Source organism: Helianthus annuus, chromosome 10 (assembly GCF_002127325.2).
Source record: "Helianthus annuus cultivar XRQ/B chromosome 10, HanXRQr2.0-SUNRISE, whole genome shotgun sequence".
Lineage (NCBI taxonomy): Eukaryota > Viridiplantae > Streptophyta > Magnoliopsida > Asterales > Asteraceae > Helianthus > Helianthus annuus.
The window spans coordinates 174697347-174717495 of NC_035442.2; the positions used below are offsets into that span (position 1 = coordinate 174697347).

Sequence of the window (20149 nt, forward strand, 5' to 3'; positions counted from 1 at the left end):
TTTTAGGCTTAGGCTCGAGCTCGTTTAAGCTCGGCTCGTTCGAGTTTTTTTCGAGTCGAGCTCAAGTAGCTCGCGAGTAACTCGGTTCGTTTGCACCCCTAGTTATAGCATCCAAAATTAATACGGTTTGACCTGTTGATGAAGAACATGATTCATTAATTTTTTTTCTTTTATCTATACTAGTGGGTAAGCCCGCGCGTTGCGGCGGGTGTCCCGACTGATATCAGACTCAATTATGATGTGTATTACGAACCACGACCCATGAGTGAAATAATAGATTTGTGTCGAAGGAGATTCACTTTAGCAATTTTTTAAGGTCCATAAACTGATAATGTTCCTGCACAAACACCATTTTTATAATGGTTATACTAAACTGAAAACTGTGCATATAGAGATGGTATGCAATTATGCATTAATCAACTAAACTACACATCTCAAAAAATATAATAAAAACTTTACACAAATTGGATGATAAATAATGTAAAAGTCTTGTATAAGATAACTCAATTATGGTAATCTGGCCAACACAAGTATAGCCCGATCAAGGAAGAATCTGGAAAAAAAAAACGGAGGCCAATGGGAGAAACTGTGGTGTATGATGGGTACTACTATCTAGCAACTTGTTCCAAAGGAGGCCACGTAATTTCCTCATCATCTGTATAGCCTCGAATTAGAAAGTCGGAACAATTCTTCACAAATCCGTGGTTATACGGGTTATGAAACCCCCCATTTGCTCCTTGAAGATACACGTATCGTGTAGCATTTACATATTCGTTTATTGTTATGTTTCGACTAATCTGCCTTCAGAAAACAGACTCTCAGTATCCAATCTTACTATAACCGTATTCACATTCATCACAACAACATTATAGAGGAACATGGTTACTTAGTAAAATGCCATAAAAAGTAAGTTAATTCACAATTTAGTAATTAGGACAAAATAATATGGTTTAGAATGATACCTGATTCTGTTGCTTTTCCATCATCTCAGGCTGCAGAAAATAAACAATGTGATCATCATACTTTCAACATTCAAAATTCTTACAAGAATCAGTTTTGTAATTCCATTTTATAGTAGTTTAACAACGCTATCAAGTTGGTACGGGTCTAAAAACAAGCATTTTTTTACCTTTCTTTTCAATTCTTGATTCTGTTCTTTCAGTTTGGCCACTTCGGCTTCCAGTTCCATAGTGTATGCCTACGAAAAGCCGAAAAAAAAGTAAACAAGATAAACCATTATTAATGTTTTAGCCTGAATAAACACATTTCTTCATTCCTTAAAGCATAATATTTATTCCAAGAACTATTGCCAACTAATATTTGAGTTAATTTAAGATTTAAGAAACTTTTTGTATGTAATTTTTCACCGCATAAAGCGTCCAACTGTTCAACTCATTCTTCACTATAATCAAACAAAACATTTACTTCACATTTAGAACAAGACAAACAAAAAACACCTTAAATACACAAAAAACAACACTAACCTGCTTACGAGCTCGTGATGTAGCAGCTGATTCGCGGTTTTTTTATTCGTATCTGTCTTCGTTCAACAACCTTTTCAACCGTCCCGCTTCTTCTACCCCTTACAATCCCAGTAAACTCATAAGCCTGGAGCTCAAAAAACTCAGGAGTTGGAGATGGGATTTGCTTTGGAACGGAGTGAAAGCAGCAAAAATGGATTCGTTTATCTCCGTAAGTAGCTCAAACATGTACGAAGATGGTTGTCAACGGTTCGTTCTCTCAGAAATTCACTCAGGCACAAACGATTTCGATGAAAGCCTAATCATGGGCACCGGTGACTCCCGCATTGTGTATAAAGCTTACATCGACTACGGAAGCTGAGTGGTCGCCATGAAACGATTCAAGAAGTTGATGATCGAAAACCGGTCGAAAAAATAGTCTTCATGTCTAACTTTTGCAAAGAGATTGAAAAATTATCTCAACTCAGGAATCCCAACTTAGTCCCATTAACAGGATACTGCTACCATAAATCCAAGGTTATCCTCGTTTACGAGTCCATGGCTAACCGCAACCTACGCAGTCACCTCTACGAAACTCAAAACCGTCTTGCTTCGTGATATGGATTAAAGTCGAATGAAAATTAATATTAGGACTTTCTTGTTGGCTTCAAGCTGATTTTGTACAAAACGCTCAAAAGTTTTAAACTTTATGCTTAAAGAACCTCAAGAACATATTGGTTCAACATTTATCATCCGATATGTAATACCATCAGTAACACTGCTATTAACATATCGATATGGGCAAGCCCGTTAAACAATATTCCATTAGGGGATCCAAGATCAACTCCATTTTCAATATTCTTTCTAAGTTCCTGTTCACATATTCAAATCTCGACCCATATTCGTCACCTCCTAATATAAGTTTCCTAAGCGAATTAACTAAAGCATCTGCAGATAACAAGAATAATAAGTAAATAAATTCAAAATATAAAGAATAAAAACATTTGTGATTTAAATGATCTTGTTCACCGTCGGCTTTCAAGTCTGAACGTTTACAAGCACTTATCCAATGTCCAACTCTTCCTACATACCAGTAAATCACCCTTTAGTAAACCCAAAAGCAAAACGATGCCGAATTATCATCTGGATTAGGAAAAGCTATAATCATATTATCTGGCATATACACATCAGATTACAAATGATAGTATTTACACCTACATTCATATAGATCACAACATTACAGGATGCACAAAAGAACATGAAACCTTGAGATAATCTTAAAAACTTACCCGATTGAGACCCGAATGCTAAATTCACCATCTGCTATCCAAGGATCCTCCATTCCTTCCTTCCAAACACCACATCTCCACTTCAGTCTCAAATTCAATTCACGTAGTTTTGCAAGTAAAGTACTAAACACAATGCAAATAATGAGCAAAGCAAAGTAATGAGAATCACCATAGAGACGTTTTGCAAACCATTTATATATAATGATGATTCAACTTTAATCAGCCACATCCAAAATTAAATCGTTCCATCTGAGCAGAAATCGAACCTGGTGGAACAAAATTAAAAAAAGATCCAAAAAATTAAAATCATAGTGGTGAAACAAAAGCGTTGCAAAAAGTGAAATTCCAAAAATCCACTGAATACAAAAAACCCTAGAGAAACACAAAATCAATCATAACGACTTACTGCTTCACCTGTTCGTATCCAAGCAACTGCAGAATAAAGAGATTGCATCTGTGATAGCGTTTGTTGTTAACCTGATCTGATGATAATCGATTTCCCTATTTGAAGCCTGACCTAAGACCTTGCCTTATCTTTAATTTGATCTTGGACAACACCTTATGACGACCAAACGAAGAGGATTTAGGGTTAGTGAAAGGGTGAAACGGTGACTTTAAAGAGCCCTTTTGTGGTTGCAGATGTGGAATTCGGAAGACGCGATCCAGAGGTTTGGAAGGGAAAGAGAAAATGATCCGTCCCTGACTCCCTGTATCTTGTATCTGCAAGTTTATATCTCAAATCATGATTGATTGCTTCCCACCTTTTCACCGTTTCATTTGCGTAGCATTCAATCTTCGGTTTGATTCAGAGGAATGTCGATTAGGTTTCTTTAAGGGCAACGATGGAAAGGAATTTGAGCATGTGAGTATGGCTGTTCCTTGAATTTACTTTTATACCCTCGTAGCGTCTTAAAATATTCGCATCTTTACAATTTTATCTTTACAAAACAAGCTTTTATTAATTGTACATATTGCTTTAAGAGTTGGATGAAATGTAAAATTACATTTTCGTACATCACTTCTCCTTTTTATAGTATTATAGATATCACATTGCAGATGGTATTCTTCGTCTTTAAAATTGATAAATTTTATACTTATTATTTTAAAATTCTGTACGATATGTTTTTTAACCCTAACACAATTAATTTTTTTTTAAATTAAATTATGTGCATTGCACATGAGGCTATAAGTGTCTTTTTACTCTAATATTTAGAAAAATATCTTAAAAAAAAACATATCTTCCCCTCTCTGCCCCTCTCTCTTCTCTCTACCACTTCCACGACCACCGCCACAGCCCCCACGCGCCACCAGTACAACCCTTACACGCCACCACCGTGCAACGTTTTTGATCCCACCTCTCTGTAATCAACGATTCTAGCAAACGCCAACTTGTTTATCAACGATTCTCTGTAATCAAACAGATTATCTCGTTCAGTGCAATGTGAGTTCATTATCCTAGGGTTTATCAACGATTCTTTGTAATCAGATTATCTTGTTTGTTTGGTGTTCTTTTAATTACTTCACGAATTAGTAAAGCTAGGGTTTATTTATTTATTTTGTATTTCATGTAGCAGAAGAGCCATTGCTCTGCTTTATGTGAATGCTGTGTTCATTTGCTTTACTTTTGAAATTACTTGACGAATTAGTAGACGTCTTCTTTGATTTTGAATCTAGAATTTGAGCTCTTCTTTTAATAAAATAATGATTGTTCAAATTAAGTTAACTAGGAAGACCTCTGTGATAGGTTTCAGTTAAATTAAGGAGAAGCATGGCGATGAGTTCCATCGTCTGGCTCCTCGAAACGGCCATCTCCACTCGTTCCTCCGGCGTTGGTCGGGCAACCCACGCCAGGATGATCAAATCCATGGACCTCCCCTTTCCGACATTCCTCTGCAACCACCTCGTGAACATGTATTCTAAACTCGACCTCCTCGATTCAGCCCAGCTCATCATCCCTCCCCAGCATCGCTCCGTCGTCGCCTGGACGGCCCTCATTGCCGGTACAGTCCAAAACGGTCACTTCTCTACCGCCATCCTCCAGTTTTCTAACATGCACCACCACTCCATCCTGCCCAACGACTTCACCTTCCCTTGCGTTTTCAAAGCCTGCAATTCCCTCAGCTCTCCCCTCACCGGGAGGCAGCTGCATGCACTCGCTATTAAATTAGCTCAAATACATGATGTCTTTGTCGGCTGTAGTGCTTTTGATATGTACTCCAAAACCGGCCTCAAAGAGGACGCCTGTAAGCTGTTCGATGAAATGCCTCACAAGAATCTCGCCACATGGAACACGTATATGTCAAATGCTGTCCTTGATGGGAAACCTCGTAAAGCCGTTGAGGCTTTCATCAAGTTAAAGACAAGTGGTGGAGACCTTAGTTCGATTACTTTTTGTGTGCTTCTTAATGGCTGTTCTGATGCCTTGTATCTGCATCTAGGTAAACAGGTTCATGGGTTTGTGATACGGTATGGGTATGAACAACACGTGTCTGTTGCAAATGGGATGATTGATTTCTACGGGAAGTGCAGGGACGTAAGTTCGGCTCGCATGGTGTTTGATGCCATTTGCAACCACAACGATGTTTCTTGGTGTTCCATGGTCGCTGCTTATGAGCAAAACGACGAGGGGGAAAAGGCTTGTATGCTATTTTCGCAAGCCATGAGAAATAAGGTAGAGCCTAAGGACTTTATCGTATCGAGCGTTATTAGTGCTTGTGCTGGGATTGCAGGTCTGGAGATGGGGAGGATGGTTCATGCTCTTTCCGTGAAAGCATGCATTAACGGAAACGTTTTTGTCGGAAGTGCCCTTGTTGACATGTATGCTAAATGTGGAAGCTTAGAAGATTGCGAGAGAATGTTTGACGAAATGCCCGAGAGGAATTTGATTACATGGAACGCGTTACTTGGTGCTTACACGCATTTGGGAGATGCGGATATGGCACTTGCGTTGTTTGAGGAAATGAAATGTGGAAATGTAAATCCTAATTATGTTACTTTTGTATCTATATTAGCAGCATGTAGCCGGGCTGGAGCAGTGGATGCAGGTTTGAGTATTTTTGAGTCAATGAGATCGAGATATGGAATTGAAGCAAGGGTTGAGCATTACGCGTGCGTAGTGGATATGTTAGGACGAGCAGGAATGGTGGAGGGCGCTTATGAGTTCATAAAGAGAATGCCTTTTCATCCTACGGTATCTATCTGGGGGTCTCTTTTAGGTGCCTGTAAGGTGCATAGAAATAACAAACTCGGTAAGATAGCTGCTGATCATTTGTTCCAGCTGGATCCTCACGACTCGGGAAACCATGTCATCCTCTCAAATATGTTTGCCGCTGCTGGATGGTATCCCCTCATGATAGTCTTCTTTTCACTATTATTTCCCACATAGATGTTTAATTTTGAAACAACCTTTTAGTTCCTGAAATTCTTGGTTTTAAAAAGCGCGCCCTAGGCGCAACAAGGCGCAGGGCCTGGGGCTTTTTTGCTTCTCGCCTTGTGTAATTACAGGAAGCGACCAAAAGGCACATTTTTGATGTTTTTTTGTGGGCTTTTTGGCATGAGGCGCGCGCCTCATGTAACTTAGGCGTTTTACTGCATAAAAATGTTGTACCTTGGGTTTTTTGACTTGTACATGTAATTAAAATGGTATAAAAGCCTTACTTATAGCTATATTTTGGTTAAAGGAAGCTAAAAACTTATGGGATATGTATGGGATATATAAAAAAAATTATATAAACATCTTGCGCCTCGGATACGAAAAGTAGGGGTGTTCAAAACTATCCGTATCCGAAAATCCGATCCGAAATATCCGATATCCGAATTCGAAATATCCGAAAAATCGGATATCCGAAATTTCGGATATCCGAAATTCGGATATCCGAATTTTTCGGATTCGAATTCGGATAGTGATTTTCAAAATTTTCGGATATTTCGGATATCCGAAATATCCGAAAATTTATTTTTTATTTTTTATTTTTTTTCGGATATCCGAATATCCGAAAATATCCGAAGTATCCGAAAATATCCAAAATATCCGAAATATCCGAAAAATATCCGGAAATATCCGAAAAATATCCGAAAAATATCCGAAATATCCGAAAAATATCCGAAAACTTATATTCGGATATCCGAAACTATCCAAAATATCCGTTTCCGAATATGAAAAAAAATAATAAAAAATTAAAAATTAAATAAAAAGTTGGATTTTCGGATATCCGATTCACTATCCGAATCCGTATCCGAAATTTCGGATATCCGAATTCCGGATATCCGAAATTTCGGATACAGATTCGGATAGTGAAATCTGGTATCCGAAAATTTCGGATATCCGAAATTCGGATATCCGAATTTTCGGATATCCGGTTTTGAACACCCCTAACGAAAAGCCCACTGCTTTTGCGCTTCGCGCCTCTATTTTAGACCTCGTCGCTTTTGTGCGCCTCTCGCTTTTTAAAACCAAGCTGAAATTTCATGATCTATGATTAAACTATTGAACTACCATATCTTTATCTACGAAGAATGTACAATGGTCCTGGAATGCTACTTGTTTTCATAAAGTTGGATTCCTTTGCTTGTTTCGGGTTAGGGATGGTAAACGAACCAGAACCCAATGGGCCACCACGAATCCCGAAAAAAAACTGGACGGATATTCGGGTATGGGACCGCGTTTAAAAGATTTTGCGGGCATGGGCTGGGCACAGTATTAGCTCATACACGGCCTAATTACGAAAAACACGCATACCCATTTACGCGAACAAGACCCGTAAACATTTTCTTTTGTCCTTGGGTAACAAAATAATCCACTAATTTTTAGTTTTTAGGAAAAATTACAAGTTTTGTCCTTTATCTTTATACCACTTTTCAGGTGGTGTCCTTTTTAACGAATGTTGACAGGCGGTGTCCTTTACTAGGTATTTTGTTGCAAGCATAGTTGTTAAAAGCCATCGCCTCTTGCGCCTAAGCCCAATTTCCTAGCCAGGCGAGGCAATTGCGCCTTAAGTCAAGGCAATTGCGCTTTAATTCTCCAGGTGATGGTTCATGCGCAGATTCTGGCGAGATTCCGAGATTATTGAGAGTTTTCGGCCAAATTCTCTAAATTCTGGCAAGATTCTAGCTATATTTCAACTTTTATCTGATGAAACTACTTTTCTACACTAATAAACTAGCATTTTATAACTTTTGGTACTAAATAGACGATATTAAATGTTGTATAATAGCTAGTTTATTTTTTTTGAAGTATAGTATTAATTTTCTATTATATAAAAATATTTTAAGTTTTTTTTTGTTGTACGCTTTTTTTTTTCTCAGGCCCGCCCTTTTTTTGCGCCTTGCGCCTAGGCCCTAGGCGAGGCCTATGCGCCTTGAGTGCGCCTAACGCCTTTAATAACTATGGTTGCAAGTTTAGTCCTTTACACCCAACCCAGTTAAAAAACCCTGTTAGTTGTTGACAGGCGGTGTCCTTTAGTAGGTATTTTGTTGCAAGTTTAGTCCTTTACACCCAACCCAGTTAAAAAACCCTGTTAGTTGTTGACAGGCGGTGTCCTTTACTAGGTATTTTGTTGCAAGTTTAGTCCTTTACCTAAGTATTTTGTTGCAAGTTTAGTCCTTTACACCCAACAATTAACAGGGTTTTTTAACTGGGTTGGGCGTAAAGGACTAAACTTGCAACAAAATACCTAGTAAAGGACACCGCCTGTCAACATTCGTTAAAAAGGACACCGCCTGAAAAGTGGTATAAAGATAAAGGACAAAAATTGTAATTTTTCCTAGTTTTTATATTTCTAGTTTTTCTTAGGTAACATAATTATATTAATTAAATTTAAATACTAAGATATGTACTTGGCACCTGACGGGTATACCTGATACCCGACGCGTGTTAGGCAGGGTATGGAACACGGTTTTACAACCGGGTATGGGTAAATGGGTGGGTTGGGTAATAAAATAAAACTGGTTCTTGCTCTAATTCACACAAATGCTAACTCTTAGTATTTGTTTTATGGAGGTGGGAAGAAGCCAATGTGGTTCGGATGGAGATGAAAGAAGTAGGAATCAGTAAGGGTGCAGGGTGCAGTTGGATCTCCGTAAAGAATTCAGTCCACACTTTTCAAGCGAAGGACACCTGCCATGAAAGAAACACAGAGATCCAAACAATGCTAAGGAAGCTGAAGATGGAAATGAAAAGTGCTGGATATGTAGCAGACACCTCATTGGCGCTCTTCGATTTAGAAGAAGAAGAGAGAGAATCAGAGGTTTGGCATCACAGTGAGAAGATCGCTCTAGCTTTTGGGCTCTGTGTAATCCCCCCTGGACTTCCCATCCGGATAACCAAGAATATGAGGATCTGTTTTGATTGCCATGCTGCCTTTAAGTTCATTTCTGGTATCACTAATAGAGAGATCATTGTAAGAGATAATAATCGCTTTCATCGCTTTACAAAGTATGACTGCTCCTGTCGAGATTATTGGTAACATTGGTAATAAATGTTTTACAGCAAAGTTATTGTTTTTTCCATGTTTCTTGGTCTTCTATCCTAAGTCAAAACGTAGTCAAAATGAGGAGGGATAAAGATGATACACATTTGTTGGTAGCCATTATCAATTCAAAGCAGTTTTTAACAAATATGTCAGCCGTTGAATACACGTACTACCTTCTAGGTCTTAGGGGCTGTTTGTTTACCTCTTAATGAGGCTCTTAATGGTTCAGACCTCTTACTGGTTCAGCACCTAATGGTTCAGACTGTTTGTTTCACGAGCAGATGTCTGAATGGTTCAGACATTTGCCTCTGAATGGTTAAGATTTATACAGAGTCTGAATGGTTAAGACCGCTAATCTGAATTGGTCAGACATTTGCCTCTGAACGGTTAAGCATTATACAGACTCTTAATGGTTCAGACCTCTTACTGGTTCAGCACTTAATGGTTCAGACCTCTTATTGGTTCAGCACTTAACCATTCAGATATTGCCAAACAGCCCCTTAGATAGATAGGGTTTTCACCGTTTCTTGAAGGTTTTGTTGTTTGCTGAGGAAACTGTTCCACAATTCCTCCGGCCTTCTGATTATCACAAGCATGTACACTAATCGGCGGCGGTAAGCCAATGGAAACGTTACGCCGACAATGGCATCATCTACGGCCGGCGTTTAACAATTTTTCCCCAAAATCAGCTGTTCTTCTTTCGGCTCTTGCTAGCAATTACTTGAAGATCTTCCACACAAACTGCTACCAATTGAGGTAATTTTTCTTTTTTTAGTTTTGCTTCTTATGTTCTCTTCTTTCAATTTAGAGAAGCCCTAAAAGAGTTTGCATCATAAACATAGTTACCAACTGATTGTGAAATTGAATCATGTGTCGATTCCTTATTCCACGGCTAATTCCTTAGCTGGTTGTGGGTCAAAAGGATTCAAGTAGCAGGTACCATTCAATATGTTACCATGATTCTTACCTAAGCCAATGGAATCACTGAATTCATCTTTTTTCCAGTTCATGAGTTCTGGATCTGTCTTTTATTATGATTTTTTTTTCAAGGTTTTGGGCTTTTTTTAGTGATTTTTGATGTTGTGAGCTTAATATTGTTGCTAATTTGTTCTTATAATTTGTGGGTATGTTAAAAATTGAATCTTTTTTGGATCAAAGTTTTGATTACAGTTAAATTGTGCATAAAGATTTGTAAAGTTGTTATCTTGATTTGTGCCCTATGAATTCTTGATTCCCATTTTCTGGGAGCTGTAAGGGTGAACGGGGCACCCTCGGTAACCCCATTCGGTGACCCAAGTCACCTAGCGGGAACACTGCCGCCATCAACGAGGGGAGTCACATAGGGGAGCAAGATCGGTGAGAGCTTACCGAATGAAGGAGGGGAGAGAGATGGTGGGCCACCCTTTTTTCAACCAATCAAAACATTTTCTTTTTTCTTTTTTTTTTTTTTTGAATAAAAAAACAAGTCACCTAAGAGGGGAGTGGTGCCATCAAATTGAGGGTGTGAGGGGAGTTAAGAGGGGAGTTGACGTGGCATCAAGTAATTGGGTGTGCGTAAGAGAGGGCAAAGATTGGTTGAATTATTGTGAGAAAGTTGTAGCTTGATGAGCATAAAGGGGTTTCTTGGTTTTTTTTTTTTTTTTTTTTTTTTTTGCACTAAATATGGTACCATATGCTTATGCTTTAATGAACATCATATAGGCATTTTCACATCAACTTTAATTAATTTACTTTTTTTTTAATCATAAGTTATCAAGATTTTGTTGCATTTATTGTTAAGTACTTCATTAATTCAATATTTTGTTCAAATTAGGGGCTTTAACTCATAATGCTAGATTGCTAGTTACTAAACTTATTAATTGCATTTAGTTTGCCCCTTTTTAGTTAAATACCCTTGATCTTTCATTCACTCACTCCATGAAGAAAGTGTTAATGAGGTTGCATAAGTTGTAAGTGTAAGAAAGGAATCGAACATTATACATATATATATATGTATATTAAAAACTAAACGTAATGAACAGTAATTGAACAGTAGTCACGCGTGCAAAGAAGCAGCCCCACACACAAATGACAAAAAAACACACAGAAAAGATAGAGAGACAAGGGGAATGAGGGAGAGAGAGAATCAGAGAAGAAGAAGGCCGACCATGGCTTCCGACCGGCCGGCCATTCTGTTCTGGTTATGGTGGTTGCGGAGGTGGTTACCGGCGACGGTGACATTGAGGGTTCCGTCGGGCGCCGTCGGTGGTTGTGATCGACGATGTTTGTAATTAATGGTGATGATGGCGGTGGTTCCGAATAAGGGATGTGGTGGTTGTCGATTGTGAGCAGCGTCAGTGGCGGATGTAGTCGGAGACGGTGACGATGGTTAGGGTTGAAATCGAAACAGAGACGGAGCCGGAGACGGAGAGGGTAAAGACTTCAAGCAGGCTTTGTTGGTGGCGGCGGCGGTTCCATAAGCCTCAACGGCGGCGGCGAACACAGCGTTCGGATCCACGTAACCAACGGTCACCGGATAAAAGTGGTTCGACGAGAATTCCGACGGGAAACGAACTAGGGTTCCGGTGATGCTGGACGACGATTTCAGGTATGACTTCCGGTTACATGAAACTCTTTCATATAGATCTGATTTCTATTACTGCCATTGATTCTGGTTGGATAGGCATACAAGGGATTGCATTGGCTTTAAAATATTTGCTTTTTGAAGGCTTGGGAACTCTATTGTTTGGATAATTCTGATGTACCTAGAACCAAAGACCTTCCAGTTTTGCATTCTTGATATCCCGAGTTTCGGTAAGATGAAACGGTGGAGGTATTGAGAGCAACAACGTGCCATTTATATTGAGATTCCATACCTCCATCTTGCTTTATCCTGCAACACATCAGGGTTCACTCTCTCATGAAAATCCATCTGAAACAATACCTCAATACCTCCAACGGCTGACTGAACTACCAGATGTTTCTGTGACGAATTGGTACTCTCTCACGACAGCCGCTAACCCGGCGACTCTAGCGACGGTGGTGACTGATGGTGGTCTAACCAAAGATGACCTAGGGCTCCGCCGTGAACCCTATTGGTGAAGCCGGTTTGGTCAATCGGACGCGACGCGTTAGCGGTGATACAATCGTTACCGATTTTCCCTGCGCATACATCGGAAGACAATATGGTTTCGCAGTTGAGAACGGTAAACGGTGAGAAAGGGGGCCACGAGGAGGTACATGATCGGTTCGGTTACCAGAGAGAGATAGTTGATAAGGGTGAGAAAAATAAAAATAAAGACATTGTTGATTTGTTGCCATCGGATCCATTTGGGATGGATATTGATATTAGTATCACATTTACGGCGATTACGGGATGGTTTGGTGATTTGGAACTCGAGTATGGGGATCGTATGAGGAATAAGATAGCGAATTTTGAAATCATAGCCACACTATTGAGCCAGTTGAACTTTTTCTTTTATAAAAAGATCTTTAGACCTTCTTGTCATTTAACGTTTGTTGCGTTTATGTTAACTGATATGTTTTTCAATAATGACCAAAACAACTAAACTAATATTTCTAAGTATCGTCAAATTATTATGAATAAATATAAATAAGTCGTCACCTTGAAGCGACCCAGATTTGTGCCGCCCCAGAAAAAGGTTGTGTTTATTGTTGTGAACAAAAACAATTGCTGATATTTTTTTCTTTTCTTTTATTGCAGGCTCTTCAGACTTCTAGAGGAGGAGATGAGAGAGACATCAACAATCGACGTTCTTTTCCATCCTAAGCTGCCAAAGAAAGAAGGTGTGACGAGTGACGACACCACCAAGTTAAGCACCAAGTCAACAACAGACTGGTAAATTAGCTCAGATTGGACCTTTAGTAGGTTCAGTGGTGTTGTCGGATAGGAAAGATAGCCGCGTTTGGGAGCTGGACGGGTCGGATTGCGTTTTAGTTAGCAGTTTGAAAAAGAGGTTGGAGGTGATAAATTGTGTGCAGCAAGATATGTCGTTTGTTTGGAACAGTTGGGTGCCCAAAAAGGCGTGCATCATGGAATGGCGAGCGGAGCATTTATTTGTTTCGTGTCATTTCTCGCAAACTGTCTGGCAGGTTATTGCTTTATGGTGTAACATTTTATCGGTCTTTGCATTCAGTATTAGTGATATTCTGGAGATGCAGAGTTATATCCCTAGGTCGAAGAAGAAGAAGAAAGTCCTAAATGTTGTGTTCATTACGGTCTTCAGGTCCATTTGGAAAATGCGAAACGAATCTCTTTTTAGTCAAAAGGCGCCATCAATTGCTAAGGTGGTGGAGGAGGTTAAAGCGTTGGGCTTCTTGCGGATTAGAAACAGGTCGCAGACTTTAACTATGACATGGGACGACTAGAGAGCGTTCAATTTGTGTAGTCTTGGGTTGTTTTGGTCCTGGGTCTATGTTTTGCTTGATCTTTGGGTTGTAGTATGGTTGTTTTGGTGATTGGTTATGAACCTTGGGGTACACTGTTTGCAAGCTAGCTTCTTGCTACTTTGCATTCTTGGTTTTAACAGTGTATAAATTTGTTGTTCTTAAAAAAAGTTTAGTTAAAAATTTTATTATATATGCCGTATTGATCACTTTCTCAGTCCCGGAACACCAAATGTGGCATTTTTTAGCATTCATTGTTTTACTTTAGATATTTTACAATCTTGATAATGATGCTTATATATGATTTATGAGTTGTAATGTAAAACGTACATGATATCACACCAAAAATGACCTAGTTGAGTGCGCCGCAACGCGGCGCTATTTATAAAACTAGTTATAGTTAAAGATTTCTTTCGTTAAATACGCTAAATACCCTGGATGTATCTTTTAGTCCATGGAATAAGTTACAGTGGTAGCATAACTTGTAAGTGTAAAAAGTGTTCTCCACAACTTGATACCGCCAGACTCCACAACAGGCTGTTCTTCACAACTTGATACCGTCAGACTATAAGCCCTTAGGTGTTTATTGTTTTGTGTTCACACATAGCTTTATATATAGGCTATAGGGTTAAGGGTTGGTTCGAGTCAGCATGCTTGTTTTGTCATAACTTTAAATGATTTGATGTAGTTTTAACATAATTGTTTTATACACATTGTATTTTTTTTTGGCTGAGTATGAGTATACAAAGGTCAAATTTAAAAAAAAAAAAAAAAGAGTTTGGTTTAAAAGGGTCATAACCGAGTACATATGTCTCACACAGTCACAGATAAAATGTAACATGACTGAGATCCTGAATTGTAGCTTGGTTTGACTGTACCTTAGCAGGCTAACCTCTTTGTTTGAAAAAGACAAGTCTCTCACGTGAACGTTTTTGTTTGTTTACATAGTTAGACAAGAGATCAAATACAAATAACTTTAACGTACAAAACGTACAAATTGGAGGTTTTTGCTAAAAAACGAGGTGGCATTATCGTAATTATTAGTAATTATCAAAATTACTCTACAAATGATCCTGTAGAGTAATTTTGATCTTGTAGAGTAATTTTGTAAAATGTTCTTGTAGAGTAATTTTGATCTTGTAGGGTAATTATCAAAATTACTCTACAAGTGTATCTTGTAGAGTAACTTTGATCTTGTATGGTAATTATCAAAATTACTCTACAAGTGTATCAAAATTACTCTATATCAAAATTACTCTACAAGTGTATCAAAATTACTCTGCAAGTTTATCAAACAACATACAATTCAAAATTACTTTACAAAATCATTTGTAGAGTAATTATGATACTCTACAAAAATCCTTACAAGATCAAAATTACCATACAAGATCATTCATAGAGTAATTGTGATACTCTACAAAATTACTCTACAAGATCAAAATTAACCTACAAGAATATTTTACAAAATTACTTTACAAGATCAAAATTACTCTACAGTATCATTTGTAGAGTAATTTTGATAATTACTCTACGAGTAAATAATTATGAAAATGCCACCGCGTTTTTTTTTTTTTTGGCTTTTTCATGCATTTCGTACGTTTTATACTATAAAACATTTTTTACGTGAACTTAACTCTACATATAGTTAATGTATGTTTAAATTATTTATTGGTAAACAAATCAATTAATATTTCACAAAGAAAAATAACCCCTTGTTTTATTTAATTAATAAATTGTAAAAGAAAAATTTTACAAAACAATTTTTATAAAAGAAAACATTCACCACATGACTCTAAACTAGCCGTTTGTTTAGATTAATTAACATTAACAAAAGTTATAATAAAAAGAAATCATTCACTATATGTTACTTTAAACCTTTTCAACTTTTTTTATACAACCATTCTATTGACCGTACTTACATGGTGAACTATTGATAGGTCATTTTCATGAAAACTAGAAAACAAAAATTAAATTTTGAATACAATAGTATCATTTTCCTTTAACTCTACAAATAAAGAACAACCCTTTCCCTCTAAGCTTAGTCCCATCACCACCGTTCTCCGCCGTCCTCCGCCACCGTCTGCTGAAAAATTTTTGATCTCAATATGGTTCCTCCATTGTTAAGAGATACCTACAACACTAGAAGTAAACCCCTAACTTTGTTTTACTAGTGTATCTTTCTACATTGCAAACTTATACTTTTGCATGTTCAAATCACTTAACTTATACTTTGTTGTACTTATATTTTATTAATATTGGCCAAGTTTTTTAATTAAATTAGCTAACTTTTTTTAATACAGGCCGTATACATGTAGGAGTGTGAAACTAAGATTTTAGAGGTGTGAGAATAATAAGAGCCATAATAGTAATTGTGATATTGGCTATGTCCCCTTCTTCATGGATTTAACGTTATATGAGCTAATCATAGTACTCACGACATTTTTCAAAGCTTTAATATGAAAGCCATTCTTAACTCATTTCGAGGTATGCTTATTGCGTGTTATACTAATCTAATAAAATTAACTTTTAAATTTATTCAGTAATTAAGAACGAGCCACGTCAAGTTACACCATTCTATACTATCACCTTTTATGACCGAATTATGGCAACAACTTGAAACCCCAATTCAAACTTCAAAGTTTTCGTCTTTGCACAACCAAATCATCGTGAACCTACCCATTAACACCCATAAATTCTCACCGCCACAAACCTAGTCCCTAAATCACAGGGGCAAAACCCCACGGGGCCCTTGCTCCTTTGGTTGAATGTAACTATTATTTAAGAGCTTTGGAAAGTGGCCTTAGCAATTAAGGTATTTTTATCAAGTTACAAAAAGAATTGTTAACCAGACCTGCTCACAAGTCGATTAGAGGGGGGGGGGTGTTGCTATTGTATGTAACGGAGTGAAGATCGAAGTTTATTAGGCTCGGTCCATTATTTTCTAGTAATCCCTCTCAAAACAATAAATAGGATTATACATTTAACTTATATTTTAAAGTTAATAATTTTATACATAAATTTTAAAATGGGTATACATAAATTTTAAAATGGGTGTTGTTCATGTTCAATAGTACACCTTGTCTTTGTTTTGCTTGCTGCTACTAGATTTCATTTGAAGTTTTGCACTTACGTATTTTATATATGGATTGCGTTAGTGATTAGTAGTGATTTTATTTATTTATTTATTACTTAATAATACTTTATTCATCATTTAATTGGATTTTTTTCTAATAATTTTTGTTCATTAACTTTTAAAAAAATCTATCTCCACAGCTATATTTAACTTTTTCTCACATTGCGATACGAGTTTTTGAAAATGGATATCGTGTCGTAATCGTACCAAACCGAATCGAAACTGTCACTAATTAGTAACTTAATTTTTTGAAGTATTTATTTATTATTTGAATAATATTTTATTTATCAAATAATTTTACTTTTTAAAATAACTTCTTATTTCTTAAGTGCTTATTAATTTTTGATCCATTCGTAGTGATTTTATTTATTTTTAATAATACTTTATTCATCATTTAATTGGATTTTTTTTCCTACTAAGTTGTGTTCATTAACTTTAAAAAAATATAACTCCAAACTATATTTAATTTTTTTCCACATTGCGATATGAGTTTTATGAAAATCAGTTGAACTGCTTAAGTATTACTATCTAATGTTTAGAGTAATGTTTTCAGGATAAAATCAGATCAGACATCGAAATGGTCTCCTTACCGGTCCACTAGTCGGGCCAGTAAAACGGGTCCAATCGGTTGTAAGAACCAAGTTATGTCGTAAATATTATAAAATTAATAGGGTAATATTGAAAAAACTTAATTAAAATCGATTTAACCACTAAAATATCCGGTTCAACCAACTGGTTTTCTGGTCCGACCGCCAGTTCGACTAGAAACCGGTCTGATAGGGTGAACCAGACCAGTCAGACCCCTTGTTCCCGTTCCGACAATTCGGTCCAGTCCGGTTTTCAAAACATTAGTTTAGAGGGTATGATTGTCTAGTCAACCATCTTCTCCTCTATCCAAATTACAAATTACAGGCATTCATATGAAATTACCTACCTTATTGTATGTTAAGTGTTTGATGAAATGTTTAAATGAATTTTTAAGACCTTATTTCAGATGAACGATCTCCTCGCACGACTTCCATGATAGTGTACTCTCGCAAATGTTTCATCGATATGATCTGCTCGAGCTCATTACAATAAGAGATAAAAACCAATGCTTTCGAGCAATAGTTACTTACCGAAGATAGGTTCATGAGAAGCTACAACACTTCACTCAACATAGTGACTTTATTTGGACATTTACTCCCGTGTTGTTGGCTATAGGGCACAAGAACATCGAAGGATAACTTATTACCTCACTGCATTTGGTGTAGACTTAGATGAAAATGCAAAGCGCGTTGAGTTGATAGGGGTTTAAGAGGTGTTTTGCTTTTTTGATATGAAGATGTAGGTTATTTGTTTGTAATCTCTAGAATATGACTTCTAGAGTGATTCCCTACCTAAACTTGGACCGGTTTGCATCTACACGAAGTCATAAGAGGCACTTAAATTATAGAGGATCCAAATGACCCCTTAAGCTATATTTTGGTATTTGTTGTACAAAATGTCTTTTCACGACACTTACTTTATTTATGTGAACGTTACCACATATCATTCCTTCGGACGCTGGTGGTTCCCTTTTGATGATTTGTCCTGGGGGAGAGATCACTTAAGCTCTCAATAGATGAACAACCTTCTAAATACAAGACAAGCTTTTGGTTAATAAATGTTATGTATCCCACATACTACAAACGGAGGCTTTAACACACTGTTCAATAACAAGATCGGGCTTATGTTGAGATCCGTGTGCACTATCCTGGTTTTATACCCGAACACCTTTTCATATAAGCTATGATGGATATCTTTTGACAATTGACTCTTTGGCTGCTGATGTAGATGGTCAAGTGGGCCATAGAATTGTGAGAATGTTGCTCTTCCATATCACACCGGAGTCTACAGAATATCCCGTGTCAACAATTAGTGTAAAGTGTTCACTTGATTCAATACCTTAAGAAACACTATTCTTTGTTGAATCTTTGTTGCTAAGATCATTTGACAGATTTTTCGAGTTAACCACTCAGCTTGAAGCCCCAATCAACAACGAACCAAATCTTTGGGGTTGATTGATTTAAATCTGTTAACGAAAATCACTAGGCTTCCAAGGTTATATCAAGATACTAAATCACCTTCTAAGAAGGTAAGGCTATACATTGTACATCCCACCAAAGCCAAACGTGAAAAGAAACTGTTAAGAAGGTAAATCCCACCAAAGCCAAACATGAATAGAAACAACCATCAAAACAAGAAACTTGTTTAAAAAAAATAAAAAAAAACTTAGTGAGAAATCCAATTGTATGTTACGTGTTTAATGAAATGCTTATGAATTTGTATCACCTTATTTCAGATGGACGCTTTATTTGCAAGATTGGACGCCTTAAATGATGATGTACTTTGGCAAATGTTCCACCGGTTCGATCTCCTTGAGCTCAATACGGTAACAGATCAAAACCAAAGGTTTGAAGCATTGGTCACTGAAGATAGCTTCATGAGAAGCTATACTGGCTCTGTCTGGACATTCATCCATTTCTATCCAACAAATCCCTCGCAATCATCATCTTGTTGGCTATCGGGCATAGGATAATCGAAGAATAACATATTATCTCAGTGCATTCGGTATAGACATGGATGAAAGGGAGATCACATTGAGCTGATTGGGGGGTTAAAAAGTGTAATATTTTTTGGGTATGAAGACGTGGGCTATCTAGTTTGTAATATGTGGGAATGACTTCAAGAATTATTCTTTACCAACACTTGAATGGTTTGCACCTAAATGAAGTCGTAAGAGGAACCCAAATCATCGAAGATCCACATGACCGCTTAAGCTATATAGTGGTATTTGTTGAAGAAAACTTGTTCTTGAAGCACTTTGTTTTATGAACATGGTCGCATATCATTCCACCAGAGGTCGGGGTTCCCTTACGGTGGTTTGTCCCGGACGAGAGACCTTTTAAGCTCCGAACAGATGAACAGTCTCCTCACTACAAGACAAACTTTCTGGTCAGAAAATCTTATGTATTTAACAAACTTGGGACAAAGACTTCAACACACCTTTGAACAACAACAGTGGGCTTATGCAGAGATCCATACTCACCATCCCAATTTTATACCGGGGTGCCTTTGTCAACAAAGCTTTGATGGATATGCTTTGATGATCGACACTTCGCCTGCGGATGCAGATGGTGGTAGAATGTTTTTAAAATAACTTCTTATTTTTTATGTGCTTATTAATTTTTGATCCATTAGTAGTGATTTTATTTATTTTTAATAATACTTTATTCATCATTTAATTGGATTTTTTTTCCTACTAAGTTGTGTTCATTAACTTTAAAAAAATCTAACTCCACAACTATATTTAATTTTTATCACATTGAGATATGAGTTTTATGAAAATCAGTAGAAATGCTTAAGTATTACTATCTAATGTTTAGAGTA

At 37.2% G+C, this 20149-nt stretch overlaps 1 protein-coding gene, 1 long non-coding RNA gene and 1 pseudogene across 3 annotated transcripts; 2 read left to right on the forward strand and 1 right to left on the reverse strand.

Annotated features, from left to right (window-relative positions):
* Nucleotides 1–295: 295 nt before the first annotated feature.
* LOC110883439 lies at nt 296–2310 on the reverse strand (annotated as a pseudogene).
* A 1678-nt stretch (nt 2311–3988) lies between these two features.
* LOC110886740 (pentatricopeptide repeat-containing protein At4g14850) lies at nt 3989–9256 on the forward strand. 2 transcript variants are annotated; one of them, XM_022134578.2, is made up of 3 exons: nt 3989–4190; nt 4494–6088; nt 8748–9256. In XM_022134578.2, the coding sequence occupies exons 2-3, from the start codon at nt 4518–4520 to the stop codon at nt 9211–9213; spliced, it is 2037 nt and encodes a 678-aa protein (XP_021990270.1). In that variant the 5' UTR covers nt 3989–4190; nt 4494–4517; the 3' UTR covers nt 9214–9256. The 2 variants fall into 2 exon arrangements, with proteins under 2 accessions (XP_021990270.1, XP_035834708.1); XM_035978815.1 differs by having other exon boundaries at nt 4501–6088.
* Nucleotides 9257–15664: 6408 nt separating this feature from the next.
* On the forward strand, nt 15665–19926 carry LOC110883643. Its single transcript, XR_002560532.1, has 3 exons — nt 15665–15750; nt 17733–18913; nt 19062–19926. It is a non-coding gene; the product is annotated as an uncharacterized LOC110883643 (long non-coding RNA).
* The last annotated feature ends 223 nt before the right edge of the window (nt 19927–20149 follow it).

Excerpts from the sequence above, each read along its gene's own strand:
- LOC110886740 (XM_022134578.2), top strand. The coding sequence starts at position 4,518 with ATGGCGATGAGTTCCATCGTCTGGCTCCTCGAAACGGCCATCTCCACT. Across the intron at positions 6,089-8,747 it reads ATGTTTGCCGCTGCTGGATG|GTGGGAAGAAGCCAATGTGG; the intron begins GTATCCCCTCAT and ends TGTTTTATGGAG.